Here is a 15888-nt window from a genome sequence, read left to right as displayed (position 1 = left end):
TAAGTATAAACTGACTGGATTGTAATGTAAAATATGTCTTGGCTATGGGTAATTGACAAAAAGTTTTGAAGATGACTGCTTGAGAATAATTACTAGCAGAACAAGTTCAAAAATAAATAATATATAAAGCTCTTAGTCCATTTGACAAAGAAAGTACTTTATGTGATTATAGGTTACAAATTCTTGTAACACTAAGAACATCAAGAATATGGCATTATAAAAGTAACTAAAATGTATAAATACCAAATAAATTTAAGTCATGTACCACTTTCTTAGTGGAAAGTATTTTCATGTTTCCTTTTGAGTTTATTCACAGACCATTACAATATTCAAGTATTGCAACATACAAATATAAATCAGAGCTTGAAGAATTATAAAAGTTTAGTAAAATATGACATACTATTAAAGAATATTTGAGCCAACCCAGAATAGCTCAAGTTCCAAAGCATGAAGGCTACTTACTTGGCTCCATTTAAAGTTGCAACAGGCAAACTTGTCCTCATTGGGGGCTAACTCATCATTTAAAACCATAACCTTAAACGCACAACAAATTTCTTTTCTTTTCTTCTGAAAATTAGTTTAACTCCTGATTCTACTTTCAGATCCTCATTACGTCAAATAAACTTTTCCAAAACTTCTCTGTTCCTCAAAAATTAGTATTTTATTTAATAAAAAGTCACAGCCCAGCTGGCGTGGCTTGGTGGTTGAGCATCAGCCTATGAACCAGGAAATTATTGTTTGATTCCCAGTCAGGACACACGCCTGGGTTGTGGGCCTGATCCCCAGTGTGGGGTGTGTAGGAGACAGCAGAACAATGATTCTCATCATAGATATTTCTCTCTCTCTCTCTCCTTCTCACTTCATCTCTGAAATCAATAAAACTTTAAAAAAATTATAGAAAGTGGGTTAAAACTTAAGTATTGTTCATAATAAATAACTAGGCTGAAATAAAAGCACATTTGTATATTGATAATAATTAAAGAACATGAAAATAAATTTAATTGACTTTGAAAGAAGCAATCTTAATAATTTAAAAAGCCATTTCCTAAATCATCATTTTTATTTTGCACAATCTGCTCCAATATATTTTCCAACATATATATGTATATACACATGTGTATATACATATTATTTCAATTATAAGTTTTAGCATAATGACATTTCCATGTCTCAGCAATAATATGCTATATTATATTTATTATAATAACATGGTTAAAAAATGGAGCTTCAATGATCACTGAATAAATTAGTGACACCTAAGAGTAGAAAATGCTTTTAAAACCCCCAATAATGTGTACCAAAAGGCATACTTGAACATGCATACCTCAATTTATCACTCGGTTCTTTTATTTCTGGAAGTTCCATGTGCTTGGAGTCTGTTGATTGCTGCTCTTCAGCAACATTGGGCTCCTGGCTTACCATGGGGACCTCTGAAGTAAATGAGAGCTCCCCTTCATTGGAGCCTCCAAAGAGGTCTGGGTCATCTTGAATTACATCAATTAAGAGGACATCATCTTCATATGCTCTAAGAATATCTGGGATACTTTTAATGTCTGAAAAGTTCTTAGTCGTTTTTCTACCACTAACTTCAGAGGAAACTTGTTTGAATGTTTCTTGTTCATCAGAGCAGAGGGCAGGACTTTTCTCTATACACCCAGGATCACAAAAGAAGGTATTCTTTTCAACCGTGAGAGAAACGGTTTTCTCATTAGAAACAATATTGCCTGGTTCAGAGCTATAGTTAGGTGGTTTATTATTACCTTGCTTTAAAAAACTTGAAGAACTATTATAGAAATTCTTATTGCAGTGTAAGTCAGAACTAGATTGCACTGGAGCAACATTATTTTGTATGTTCAAAGACTGAAGTCCTGAAATTACTGTGGAGATGTTTTCTTTATTCCTATTCTGTCTTATCTCTGTTCCAGACATATTGTCAAGAAGCTCTAGGGGACTACATGCTTCTCTCTCTGATGACTTGGCATTTATTTCTTTTCTTTTTTCTGTTTTATTCTTAAGTAAAGGAATTTTAAAATTAGTCAGCCGTCCTGTGTTCAATATTTTAACCAAGTCTGGAACCACAACTGTTGGCTTAGCAACACATGTTTTTCGGTGAATAGTTTTGCCTATAGAGTTGTTAGCTTCCTGGCCATGCTGGGAAGCCAGTGTCAAATTAAGTTTTGTTAAAGTCCCTCTATCTTTTCTTTTATTTCCTGTTAAGTTTTGAGTCACATTAGTTAACCGAGTATCTTCAGTAGCATTAGAAACTACCTCTGACCCACTTCTGCTCGGTTCCTCATACTTCATCTTGTCATCATCATCGATTACAGGTTCCTTTTTAACCATTAAAGTGGGTTCTATAGCAGAGTCTACTTCAGAGACTGCAGACAGACAATTTATATTAGAATCCAATTTTTCTTTACTTGAAGATTCCCTGCTTGTTTCTTTTATGGAACTTTGTAATGGTAATTTGGAGTCAGTTAAGTGAGTCTGATTTGCTTGGTGTTTAAGAAAATCATCTTGACTAACACTTTCCCCAGACCCAGGAAGAGAGTCATTTGATTTTGGCAAGGAAGACTTTTTCCAACAATAGGCAGTTACTCTAGCACATGAATAACACGGCCAAGTTCTTTTACCAGTCATTGGTATTGTTCTGTGACAGCTGAACTTGGATTCTTCTGCTTCATTTCTTAAGTTTTCCTGTGATCTCTTTTCAATAGGATGGCAATCACTAGGTGATTTCACTGTTGAGCTTTGCACTGCCTTAAAATATTCTTCTGGCTCTGTGTTTTTACATCTTAAGGGCTCTGAAGCATTCTTGGTTTCTTCTTTCAAAACTGGTGCTAGGGTTTTCTGAGACATAGTATTTACCAGATGCTCAGGACTTGTCTTTTTTTCTACTGTTTCTGGAAGACTTGGTAAGTGATCCATTGGAGAAAGTGATTTATGGTTTGCTTTTCTCAAAATTTTTAAAGTTTTTGCTTCTTTACTTTCAGCACCCATATGGTTTTCTTGTAACAGCAACTCAGACTTATTAGGCACATTAGAGAAGTTCATTTTGACAATCATTTTATCTCCTTTTCCAGACAACTTCATCCTTTTCCTGGGTTTTCTCCCAACACTGCTTTCCTCTATTGAGTATTTATTTTTTTCATTTTGATGGCAGGGAAGCAAGCCATTATTTTTGCTTTTGTATAAATCAGTTTCTTCAAGCAATAATTTATTTACTCCCATTAAGTTTTCTTCAGTGTTTGATAGGTGAGGAATATTATTTGTGTTACTCCTATCTGAAAGACTCCTAAGGTCTTTCTTTAACTCTGAGGAATTTTCCGATACATGGATACATCCACCATCAGGTTTATATGTAAGGCTGTTTTCATCATTATAATCCTTGGAATGGGGGAAACAACTGCAACCATGTATATTTAAAATGGAATTATTTTCTACTCCAGGTGACAAGCTGTTACAAGAATATTTTGGAGTATTCTTGAACAGTTCATCTTGAAATTCAACCTTTATATTTTGTGTAGCTTTATTTTCAATTATCTTGAAGAGTGGACTTGCTAAGTTTTCAAGTGTTTTAATTCGACTTCTTCTCTTACTACCGTCTACCAAAACTTCCTTACCCAAAGACTGCAAGAGAGTTGGACTTTGAAATTCACTGCACTCCAGTGTTTGGAAAGATTCCGAACTGGTTAATGATTCCTTTCTTACCAGGTCAGCCCCTGGCTGTGGATCATCACTTGAGGCTCCAGTAACTTTTCTTTTTTCCTTGGCTGATCAAAATGACAAAAATATATCAGAAAATATTTTATATTGAGGAGGAAAAACCAACAATAGTTAAAAAAAAAAAAAAAAAACCCAAAGGGATGCCATCCATTTTCGTTTTCCTAATTTCTGTTAAGGAACCACATACAAACCTGTGTAAGTTCTAAGACAGCTGAATAACCTTCAGCATCATGGTCATTTCACACTAGCCAAAATGGATCACTAGCAGGAATTCCTTTTACAGTGATTCTGACCAAGAGCTCCTAACTGGGCAAACACCTCTCAAGAGAATTGCTGTTTCCTCCCTCTCACCCTGTCATCAGTAAAGCCGGTCATCAGTAAAGCCCACGCTGGTTCAAATTAAACGCTAGTGGTAAAACCAAGATGGAGCGGGCTGAGGTACAAAGGCTAGAGCGGGAGTGGCCCCTGGACGCTCCCTTACTGTGCCTTCCCGATGGCAAGAGGACCCGCCTCCTCCTCTGCTCCTCAGCCCTGCTGGTCCCACAGGCGCGAAGGGCCTACCTGCCCCCGACCCGCCACGGGCCGCCTCGCCTCGGCCTTCCCCGCCCCGATGCCTCACCGGACTTGTCACTGTCCACCTCTTCTCTCTCGGACGCCCGGCCCACCATCCTCCTCTTTCTCCTGCCCTCCTCAGGCCCGGCGGCGTCCGGGCCGCGGGCTCCCGCCTCGCCGGGCCCCGGCGGCCGCGGCCGGCCTCGCTTCCTCAGGCTGCGGGCCGGGCCCTCCCGCCCACCGGAGACCGCGGGGCCCGCGGGCGCCTGCCGCCTCATCGGCCCCGCTCCGCCTGCCCTACACGCCGCCGAGCCTAAGGGGGGCACCGAGGCTGCTCCCGCCGCCGCCGCCGCCGGGGATCTGAGGCCCGGCTTCCCGTCCCTCATCTGGACGCCCTGTGGCAGACCGGAAGCGGAAGTGGGCAGCGAGGCCCGCCGGGCCGGCGCGCGAGGCGGCAACGTGCGTGCGGAGCGCGGCGGCGCCTGGCAGGCTTCTCTCGACGTCTCCGCGGCGCCTTCCGGCAGCTCCGACCTTTCGGAACCGCCCGGAGCTCCTCTCCCGCCAGGCAGCTCGCAGAGACCATGTCTGCCAGCGGCTTTAACGCCACCGCAAGCCTCTGGACACCCCAAACGGGCATCTTTCCTCTCAGCTGCTCCTCGAGGGTTGACAAGCGCGCCGCCGCCCGCCCAGCTGCCCAGGCCAGGAGCCCAGAAGCCATTGACGCCTTCTTTCCCCGGCGCCCGCCTGCACGTGAGCTCTGCCCGATGCTCCTTTCTGTGCGTGTCAGCCACTGTCCCCCCAGCCATGGCCCCGGCTCCCGGCTGACGGACGGCACCAGCCTCCGGAGTTGTATCTGTGCCTCCATGCTTGTGCTGTTTCGGTCAAGCTGCCACGCCATGCCCCCCAAAGAGAGGCAATCCCGGCCACTCCCCAGCTTGACCCTCGACACCCTCCTTTGCCCAAACGCTAAAACTGACGACAAAGTCCGAATTTAGTGCGGTAGTTGCAGCTCTTGGTGATGTGATATGCGAGGACTGAATATTTTCTTACTGCTGTTTTAGGGGAGAAGTTGGGCTTCGGTGGAAAACCAGGCGCAGGAGCCTCCCTTCTGCAGGAGCTGGTTCTGAGTCGGTGGGACCTGCTTTGCAACTATGTAAGTGGTAAGTGGTAACAATGCAAAATCCTGCTCTCTACACACGCACGTTTTGTCCTATAGAAGCTCTGTGGACTTCCCACTCCCACTGTGGAAGAAGCCGGCTTTGTATCCATTTCAATATCCCTGAGTTATAAATGTATCTGTTTCTTGGACTTAACCTTTGAACTGGTGGTTATAAAATCTGCCTCAGGAGAGAACATCTCTAACACTTGTGCATGTTTAGATCTATATGAGGATCATGATTTTATCTTTTTTGGGGGGGAAGGTTGCCATCTTTTAACCCCACATACCTTGCCTTTAAACCACACCGGATTGCTACCTGGAGTCCCCCAGATTTCATATGCTGTCATGCCTTTGCCTCTCTACACGCTACTCCTGGAAGTTCTTTGTTTTCTGTATCTGTCACTACATATCCCTCCGCCTTCAAGATTCACTGCACTGATCATCCCTCAAGGAAGCTTTTCTGTTACTGTTCTCCTTCTGTTTGGAGAGGGCGGCAGCTGTCAAGCCTGCCTGCTAACGCATTGCTTTCAGCTGCTTGCTTGTGTGTGTCCTTCGGGGTACATACCTTCTGTTAACCTTTGCGTTTTGTGTGTTTAAAATGGAACTTGTTGATTTTGAACACAATGTTGTGTTATTCATTAAAGGATGGTAGTGTGATGCAGAGAGAGTGTTGCAGTTTGGATGAGCAATTTAAATGGAGTATCCTTAGGAGCTTTTATAAAAGGGGGGGATAGGAGGAGATAGAAGAGAGCAAAGGGAGGGGTAAATGGTGATGGAAGGAGACTTGGGGTGGGGAACACACAATACAATATACAGATAATGTATTGTAGAATTGTGCATCTGAAGCCTATATAATTTTATTAACCAACGCACTCTAATAAATTCAATAAAAAAGTAAGCACATGTAAAGGATCTTAAACTTTATTTGTTTCTGTTTGTACATACTCCCAGGAAAAGGGAAGCAAGTTTAAGAATAGGAGAATTTAGAAAAAAAAATTACAGATTTCAGGCTACATATTCATTCCAAGTTCACTTTGTGCCTCAGTTTCCTCATCTGTAAAATGAAATAAGAGAATCTCCTTAAGGAAACCAGAGTATGTAATCCCCAAATATGCCTCTTTAATAGAAAAACCATTTTGAGCTGAAGGCTTTCTCTGGTTGATCCTAAACTAGAAGTAGAGACAAAAATTAGGGAAGTTGTCAGATATTAATTCCTGGCCATTTGGGTCTGATTGTTACAGAAGTTGTTGGTTAGCTTTTGGAATTGTTACTAGAGTAGCAATCTGACTTCTCACAAGTTTGATTTATAGCAGGCTGACTTCCTGGCCACTTATTGTAGTGGCCATTAAAAGGGGGACCCAGAGCCGAAACCGGTTTGGCTTAGTGGATAGAGTGTTGGCCTGCGGACTGAAAGGTCCTGGGTTCGATTCCGGTCAAGGGCATGTACCTTGGTTGTGGGCACATCCTCAGTAGGAGGGGTGCAAGAGGCAGCTCTTGCCTCTCTCATAGATGTTTCTAACTATCTCTCTCCCTTCCTCTCTGTAAAAAATCAATAAAATATATTAAAAAAATAAAATAAAAGGGGGACCCAGAGTCAAGTCCCCGCCTACCCACATGTGCCTCAAAATCTCTTGAGACCCAGACCCTGCTGGTCTCCCTCCCCCCTCTCCCCCCCCACTGGGCTAGATCCAGACCCGGCCAGTCCCACCCTGTCGAGCTCCACTGGGTAGAGGGCGTAGCCTTAGGTCCCCTGGCCCAGTGCCAGGAGGGGGGGAGAGGAGGGGGTTTGTCCTGAGGTCTCCCAGATGGGGTGGGGGGCATGCCTTGAGGTCCCCCGTCAATCTCTGCCAGGTGGGGGACACGGCCTGAGATCTCCTGTCTTTTATGAACTCAATGGCTGCAGGCAATATAATTGTGTTTGTAGACACTAAAATTTAGGGAGACCTTATTTGCTTGCAGTCCTCCCTTTCCTATGCATAGTATTTCTTCCAGTGAGAAACATTCTTGACCAATAAGAACAGCCTCAACTGGGAACTTGCAAATTCTTGGATGCTTCTCCAGACCTCCTGAATCAGAAACTCTGGGTGGGACCCCACAATCAGTGTTTTAATAGCCCTGCAGGGAATTCTGGGATGGGCTCTAATTTGAGAATCATGTTCTGTAGGCATTTCCTTCATGCCTTGTGAGACTGATTGAGGGTAAGGTTCTGTAGGGTGCTTGGCATCCACCTGCTCCAGCATAACATGCCCATGCCTCTGGCTTCAAGAGCCCTCCAAATTTATTTGGGGGGGGGGGGGCGTAAGAGGAGGGAGAACACTGGGCCCACTTAATTACTGCCGGAGAGGCCAGTGCAGTGGGAATCCAGCAGAGGGCACCTGGTCTCATTGCTCCTCAAGCCCTATTCAATGAGCTATATTAGGTACAGTCCCTGAGCTCACCAGATGTGCCTGCTTGGTGGCCAGCTTTCTAGGTTCCTGCAAGAGGGAAGCAGATTCAACAGGGAAGCAATTCCGAGGTTGTCATTAAATGTGTCCTTTTCTTCCTATCTTCTGTCACTCCCAGTTATCCTAAACTTACTCTTACTGCTCCCTTCACTTAAAATGAGAGAATAGCAGGGATTCAGGGAGAGGTAGAGGCACATAGGCACTGGGAAGTACATCAGGCTTTAAGTGCATGTTGTTGAAAGTAAATGTTAACTTCTCCATCCCAGCCCTTCAGCCTATCCTGCTCTTAGTCCCGTGCTCAGAGGTCTGCCTTCCCTCAGTCACTTCATTCTTCATTAACATCTCCAAGGGAATGAAGAGTTGGGGTTTCCACTGGGATAATTTTGAGGTTGTCAATGAAAAGAACCTGGTTCTCTGAAAATATTAGGATGATTTTTCATTTGGGCATGCCTGAGAGGACGGTAGCCCAAAGGCAGAGCTTAATGAAGCCTTGAAATAGAGCTCTAACTTTGGAAAGGGGGGCACAGGCAGAGAGATAAGCAAAAAGTACATTAGTGCATTAGAAATTTCAGTCAGGTCACACATAGTTTAATAATGAACAGTTTTACAGCAAATGGAAGGAAAGTTAGGTTGGGTCATTGTGCCCCTGGCGTCAGGGAATCTGGGGATAGGGTCTAGGCGGAATCAAATCTTTAAAACTCCTTTAAATTTTTTTTCTAAAAGTTGATTTCAGAGAGGAAGTGAGAGGGAGAGAGAAATAGAAACATCAATGATGAAAGATATTTACTGATAGGCCACCTCCTGCACATGTGTCGCCCCCCCCCACCCCCCCAACTGGGGATTGAGTCTGCAACCTGGGCATATGCCCTGACTGGGAATCAGTCTTGGCTCACTGTGTCCACTTGTCAATCTGCCATCCCTCAAGCCCACAGGTCCCCAACTGCCAGATTTCTTTAAAAAAATATATTTTTTTAATTGATTTCAGAGAGGTAGGGAGAAAAAGAGAGAAACATCAATGATGAGAGAGAATCATTGATTGGCTGCCTCCTGCAAGCCCCACACTGGGGATCGAGCCTGCAACCTGGGCATATGCCCTGACTGGGAATCGAACTGTCATATCCTCTTTCACAGGTTGACACTCAACCACAGCATACCATCTGGGCCAGATTGGTTAGTTAACCTTCAATTCAGCATAGCTCAGAGTTTGACATTCAGGCAGCCCCTTGCTTTTTTCTCCATGGAAATCCCCAAGCCAAGATAGACATCTCCTCCCCAAGAATCACTATTTTCCTCTTAGAAAAAGAAAACACAAGTTCTGACCGTTGATTTCTTTGAACAAGATTTTATAAAGGAAACTTTTTGGGGAAGAAATCTGATTTTCAATATTAGATGTTATGATTTTTATAAGTGTGGCAAGTCTTGCTTCCAAAATTCCAGCAAGTCTCTAAAGTCCCCATAACTCCCTCTCACTCCATCCTGTGTAACTTTTGATAATGATCTTTCCTCTACTAGTTGAGACAGCATGAAGGGACCTGGAAAGTATCAAGCTATGTGAAATAAGTCAGTCTGAGGAAGATAACTATCACATGATCTCACTCATATGTGGAATCTAAATAACAAAATAAACTGATGAATGGAGGGGAATCTTGGAGGAAAGGCAGGGGAGGATGGGTGGACGGGAGGTGATCAACCAAAGACCTTGGGTGGTGAAGGCCGGGGCGGGGGAGGGGGGAAGGGCAAGGGTCAGTGGGGGAAAAGGGTACATATTTAATACTTTCAACAATAATTATAAAAAAAGAAAAAAAGAAATAGAGCACGGTTGCTCAGATGAAGACTCCGTCATGTGAAGCAGCTGAGTAGAATTGTGGATTGCCCTCCTCCTCAGGTTTTCCTGATCAATCAGTCAGAGGTTATAAAAGCTCTCTCTGAACCAGCAGTCTCTGCCTTCAAGGGTGGTGGAGGAATCCAGCCTGTGCCTGGAGTCCTTTTTGAAATCTGCTGTTCCAGTAGCTGTGACCAGAGCTTTATGACGTCTGGAAGGTAAGACCGGGATAAACAGAGCATTTGTGGAAAAATCTGAGTTCCTACAGCATGGAGGGACCTGGAAAGAGCTAAGGTCAGCTGTGTGTCTCCCTGGCGCCATGGAAATGCATTCCCCTGTGCATTTAATCTGCTCTGGAGGATATGGTCTCCAGCCGCTGCCTCATCTTTGCTCTGAAGAACCATGGTGTGTCATGTCTAAGGTGACCAGACGTCCCGCTTTTGGCGGGGCAGTCCCGATTTGTAACAATTTGTCCCGTGTCCTGAGGCGTTTTTAAAAAGTCCCGATTTTTTGGAAAGATTTTTCAAACGCCGTGGAATGTGGGACAAATTGTTACAAATCAGGACTGTCCCGCCAAAAGTGGGACGTCTGGTCACCTTACTTATGTCGTTATGTGGGGGAAGAGAAGATTCCTAAGTCAAATGTTGTTTCCATGGGGTGTTTGAGAAGCCCCTCAAGTCTTTGGTAAATTGCAGTTTCCTCAGTGAAGTAACTTTTGGTTCCAAGCATACCAAGCTTTTCTTTTGTATTTTAGCTTTATGCTTTTCTAAAATTACTAAGAGGTTGAATCTTAGCTTTGTTTTTAAGTCCTAAGTTAAAAATTACTAAGAGGTTGAATTTTAGCTTTATTTTTAAGCCCTAAGGGGGAACTCTGCATCTAACTTTAGAATCATCCCTAGAAGGGCACAAGGCCTGGGGTTATTTAAGCCGTGCTGCCTGCCCAGGATAATGGCATTTGAAAGGAGTTTGGACTATTAGTATATAATACTTCATGGGCTCTTGAGGCTTTGGTTGAAACAGAAGTTTAAAATTGAATTGTAATGATTAGAATACACAGGTAAAGTGTAGTATTATATGGGGCTCATGGGATCTTGTCACTCTACCCAAGGGAACAGGCCTGTCTACAGTGGTAGTAACTAAATCACCATAGCAACACCGCCCAGTCATTTTAATTTTGGTCGTGGCTATGAAGGGGCCAGATGATTACTATTTTAGCTGATAGTAAACTCCCAGGTTTTTATTTTCAACTCAGTTCAGGTGCTAGGTCTTGATTCCATTTCAAGGCTATAATGTATCTGGATTCAAGCCAGGAATGAGTCCTGTCAAATATGCATTCTATATAATAAGGAGCTAATATGCAAATGGTTGCCATGCCCTGTGCCCCGGTGCCAGGGCCAGGGGACCTGATGCTGTTGCCCTCTCCCGGTGGGGCTTGACGGGGGACTTGAGGCGGCACCCTGCCCTGCGGGGCTTGACGGGGGTAGGGCCAGCTGGGTCTGGGTCTCGTGGGATTTTGAGGTGTTCTTGGGTGGGTGGGGACTTGACTCTGGGTCCCACTGTTCGCCCCAGACTATGACAGGAGGGAGATTTTCATACACATTTTACTAATTTTCTTTCATCTTTGACGCTTCTATTTCAAAGAAAGGGCTAATAACAATATTAAAATATTTCCTCTAATTAATTTTCTTTTAATATTCATGAATTTAGTTGCTAAATAAAAGGTAGTGCTTCTTTGGGCACCTGGTCTGGTTTGTCAGCTCTGGCGTAAAGTCACTTCTACTGGCCACAGCCTGGATTATCAGTGCAGTCTGCCAACGCACCCATACAAAAATGATACAGTGCCTAGTCTTAAATCCTGTTTGACAGCTCCATCTACACATCAGAACCTCACTGGCTTTTCCTCTTTCCCTTCCATGGCAGGTCACTGCTGTTCTAAAGACAATTTTCAGTGAGAGAATACCATTGACTTTAAACCTAGGGATGTCCTTGTACTTCTTCTCTAGTATTGGGTTGGCTTATGAGGCTGGTTTATTTCTCCACACTATCTCTCCTCTTTCAGAGATAGTCATTTCCTTCTGGCCACTCTCCAGCTGTGGCTCCACCTACCTCTCTTGTCTTCACTGGGCGCAGGTTCAGAACCCCCTGAAAGACTCCTTCATGATCCCAAAGACTGTGTTGGTTCAGGAGCCCAGCTCATTCTGCCCTTCCATGTTGATTATATTTGTTTTTTGGCAGAAAGCATTTGACTACACTCTTGGCATTGGTCCCCAAGAGCCAGTTGGCACACTTAAAGCTAGAACTTTGAGTGGCACCTCCGTGGGGAGCTGCAATCTACCTCCGTCACCTTTTAATTATAACCTTATGAATTATGCATATATGAAGATGGCAACCACTATGTGTGAGATGTATGTTTTTTCTCCATCTAATTTTCTGTAACATAGAACTGCTAATGACCTCCACCCTTCCTTTTACACTAGATTGATTTTGGGAGTATATTTGTTTCTAGATGTCTGAAGGCTATTCTGAATACAGGAGTAATAAGACTATCTGAAGCAATTTGTGGAAGGGAACTCTTTGTTTAGCACCTATTTTCTGCCAGGACTATGTTAGTCTAGATACGTTTTCTTTACAACCTGGTCTGAAGTGTCTTAGTTAAGGCTCAGAGAGGTTTAAATCACCCAGAGTCACATTCTTTTCATGGCAGCCCTTTGTTTTTCTAAATAATATATTTATATGTTTTTCTATATTTAATATTATATTTCTAAAACCAATTATGGGGGAATGTTGAGTTGTTATCATAGCATTAAAGTAGAAACCAAACTTTCCATTTATGTCCTTTCTTTTTACTCAAAAGGTATACTGTTAGGGTTGCTGGTCTTAACGGGGAAAGAATGGGAGCTTTTTCTTTATAGACTTCTTGCCCTTGCTCAGTGGAAGCACTGCCTCTGCCCACTGCTTTGCTGCCTACATTTATGGGTGGTTGTTGAGGGCAGCTGACAAGCTTGGATGGCTGGGTTTAGCATAATGAGTGGTGAGTTGAGTTTTTAAGTGTAGGAATTTCATTGGCTATATACCACTGGATGTTGGCAAAGATATTTGAGTGCTTCCCCTGCACAGGCTTGGTCACAAGCTTGGGTGAGACATTTTTATTCTCACAACAATCTTAGGGATAGTTACTATTATCCTCACCTGAGATAATGGAAGGCGGCATGATCATTCAAATGAGGGCAGTCTGCTCTGCCATTATTAAATTCCAATGAAGTGACCCCTCTTTAGAGAGGACCAAGAATGCAAATAAAACAGGTTCCCAGGTGCATAAATCTCCCCCTCCAGTGAGTTTAAAGAAAAAAAAAATTTTTGAACTTTTTGGGTTCTTCCTGATTGCCACTAGATGGTGGTGTGCCAAAGGCTATTTTATACCAGGATGCTTGCTGCCAAGGAATGCACATGTTTGCCCTGGAGTGTAAAAATGTACCTAATGTTTGAAAGAAGAGATCCAGGAGTGAGCTGGGGACCTATCCTAACCTCCTGCTCCCATCCCTAGCTCCTTACCTCAGAACAATTGAAAGTGAATGTTTTACAATTTGGTTAAATGTGGTACATCCTGCCTGCCTTTGTCCCTTGGCATAATTCTGGGTTTTTATCTGCAGGACATCTTCACTGGGTGTGACAGGTGTGATAACTACATCTGCAGCAAGCTGAGACAGTTCCACAGTAACGGTAAGTCACTTTATCTTCACATCTTTACAAAGTTCTTATGGTGCAGAGATTCCAATGCATTGAAGTCTTAAGATACACAATAGTGCTGAGCCTGTGAGCGTGTGTTGAATTCTTTAATTTCTGAAATTGAAATTAGACAAGGATATTATGACTCTTCACCTTTTCCTCTATTATATACCTTGTCCTCTTAAAAGAAATCTGCTTGGGTATTCCCTGCTGTTATCAGTAACTTTCAGAACCTCCTCAACTGTAGGCAAACAATCAAAGTGTATTTTATATCACTAGTAGCTAGCGCTTCCCAAACTACATACACGTGAGTACTATAGTGAGACCAAAGCAGTCTCATTCAATTATGAATTTTTCTTTAAGTAGTAGTACAATTTTAATGGCTACTGCTATTTCCATGGGGCCTTAAATGTAGTTTTATTGTACCCCGTCTAGCAGTTAGATGCTGAGATGAGTCTCTAGTTGAAAGAGTCTAGTCTAAAGTCACATATAATTCACATACTAAAATGCTAAACCATATCTCTTCTACACTACATAGGAATTTAAAACAATTGGGTTATCAACTGGTTGGATCTTCTTCCTTCTCACATTTGCCTGATAAAAATGTCCTACAGTTTTGACTGTTTGTTTCTAGAAGAGAACTGGAGGCCAAGTATGAATCATTGCATGTGATCTGAGTTCAGGACTCTGCAGTTTCTATACATATCTCTAGCAGAGTTTTTGGGTAAATGGAAGACAGTCTCAATGCTAATGTTCTTTTTTTTTTTTTTTTTTTTTTGAGGCTCCCATTTAATAGCACTTGGGTTATCAGATTAATATTTCCTGCAAACTTTCCTTTGAAACATGTAGAAAAGCACTATTGTGCCTTATGCTACTTTTGCATCTAAGTATCAAAGTGCTTTCTGTCAGAGATGAAAGAAAATTAGTAAAATATATATGAAAATCTTCGTCCTGTCAGAGTCTGGGGTGCGCTGTGGGACCTAGAGTCAAGTCTCTACTCACCACTGCATGCGCTTTGAAAATGCAGGAGATCCAGACCTGGACGGCCCCACCCCATTGGGTGAGACCCAGGCCCAGCCAGCCCCACACCTGTCAAGCCCCTCCAGGCAGGGGGCACAGCCTCAGGTCCCCCAGCCCAGCACCAGGGCAGGGGGTGCAGTCTGAGGTCCCTGTTTAGCCCCGTGCAGAGGGGGCACGGCCTGAGGTTCCTTGCCCTGGCCAGGCGCCTTGCAGCCTCAGCTCCCTGCTGTTTAGTTGTGACATTACAGCGTGCCATCTACTTTGCATATTCCTCTATTATATAGATATATATGGGAAATTTTATTGATTACTTTTCAAATCTTATACCAACTTTGCATTCTGGGCATAGACCTCATTTGTTCACAATGTATTGACTTATTAATATTTTGTTAAGGATTTTTTTTAATGAGAGAAATTGGTCTGCAGTATTCTTTTCTTACATTGTCTTTCTCTAGTGTTGGTATTAGGGAAATGCTGGCCATAAGATAAGTTGGGAAGTGTTTCCTGCTCCTCTTTTTTCTGAAAGAGTTTGTGTAAGACTGGTGTTTTTTCCTTGAATGATTGCTCGAACATGCTAATGAAACCATCTGGGCCTGAAGTCTTGTTTGTGAGGACTTTGATATTATATACTTTACAAAGTCTTCCTTCCAATATTTTTAGTATCCATCTGCACCATATATAATTATCACGATATTATTGACTATATTCCCTATGCTGTATTTTATATCCTCATGACTGTTTTGTAACTACAAATTTATACTTCTTAATCCCTTCATCTTTTCACCTACTCCCCTCTGGCAATCAATTCTCTCTCTGTGACTGAGTCTATTTCAATTTTGTTGTTTGTTTTGTTCTTTAGATTCCACATATAAGTGAAATCATGTGGTATTTGTCTTTCTATGGCTGGCTTCTTTATTTAAAAAAAATTTTTTTTATTGATTTTAGAGAGAAAGGGAGAGGGAGAGATAGGAACATCATGATGAGAATCGATTGACTACCTCGTGCATACCTCCTACTGGGAATTGAGCCATTTGAGTCTTTTTGTGGGAAGTATCTTTTCTTTTTTTGTCTATCTTTTGGAGGTGTTGAAGTCAGGATTTTGTTTGCAAATATTCACTCTTAATAGCAATCAGAAAAGAAAGTAATTTGCAAGGAAATATAAAAAAGACAGATTTGGAGGCTACACAGTCAGGAAAAATGCCCAAAATAACGTTATAGAACTGGTCCCCAGAAAGACACATGTGCCATTGTGCACAATCACTTTTCCAGACCCTGAATGGTGCAGCCACTTAAACCACTACCATGCCACCATCATCAGAGTAGAGTTCCATGCTGGCAACTCCCATGGTGCTTAGGGGGACCCTAGCAGAGGTATAGAGCCCCTGTAATTAGCTATCATTCCCCCAAAACAGAACAGGCAGCAGCCTGGGCAGCAAAGT

The 15888-nt window shown here is 42.8% G+C and overlaps 1 protein-coding gene across 1 annotated transcript in view; it reads right to left on the bottom strand.

Annotated features, from left to right (window-relative positions):
- Window positions 1–4556, bottom strand: part of TOPAZ1 (testis and ovary specific TOPAZ 1) — a 42769-nt gene extending 38213 nt beyond the window's left edge. The window contains 4 exon segments of the mRNA XM_036432025.2: window positions 1325–3773; window positions 4208–4233; window positions 4235–4320; window positions 4323–4556. Of these exon segments, the coding sequence (XP_036287918.1) occupies window positions 1325–3773; window positions 4208–4233; window positions 4235–4320; window positions 4323–4556 (2795 nt within the window).
- Window positions 4557–15888: the final 11332 nt, after the last annotated feature.

This window comes from Pipistrellus kuhlii, unplaced genomic scaffold (assembly GCF_014108245.1).
Source record: "Pipistrellus kuhlii isolate mPipKuh1 unplaced genomic scaffold, mPipKuh1.p scaffold_m20_p_11, whole genome shotgun sequence".
Lineage (NCBI taxonomy): Eukaryota > Metazoa > Chordata > Mammalia > Chiroptera > Vespertilionidae > Pipistrellus > Pipistrellus kuhlii.
The sequence above is the reverse complement of the archived record's forward strand: the minus strand, read 5'-3'. Positions and strand labels throughout refer to the sequence as shown.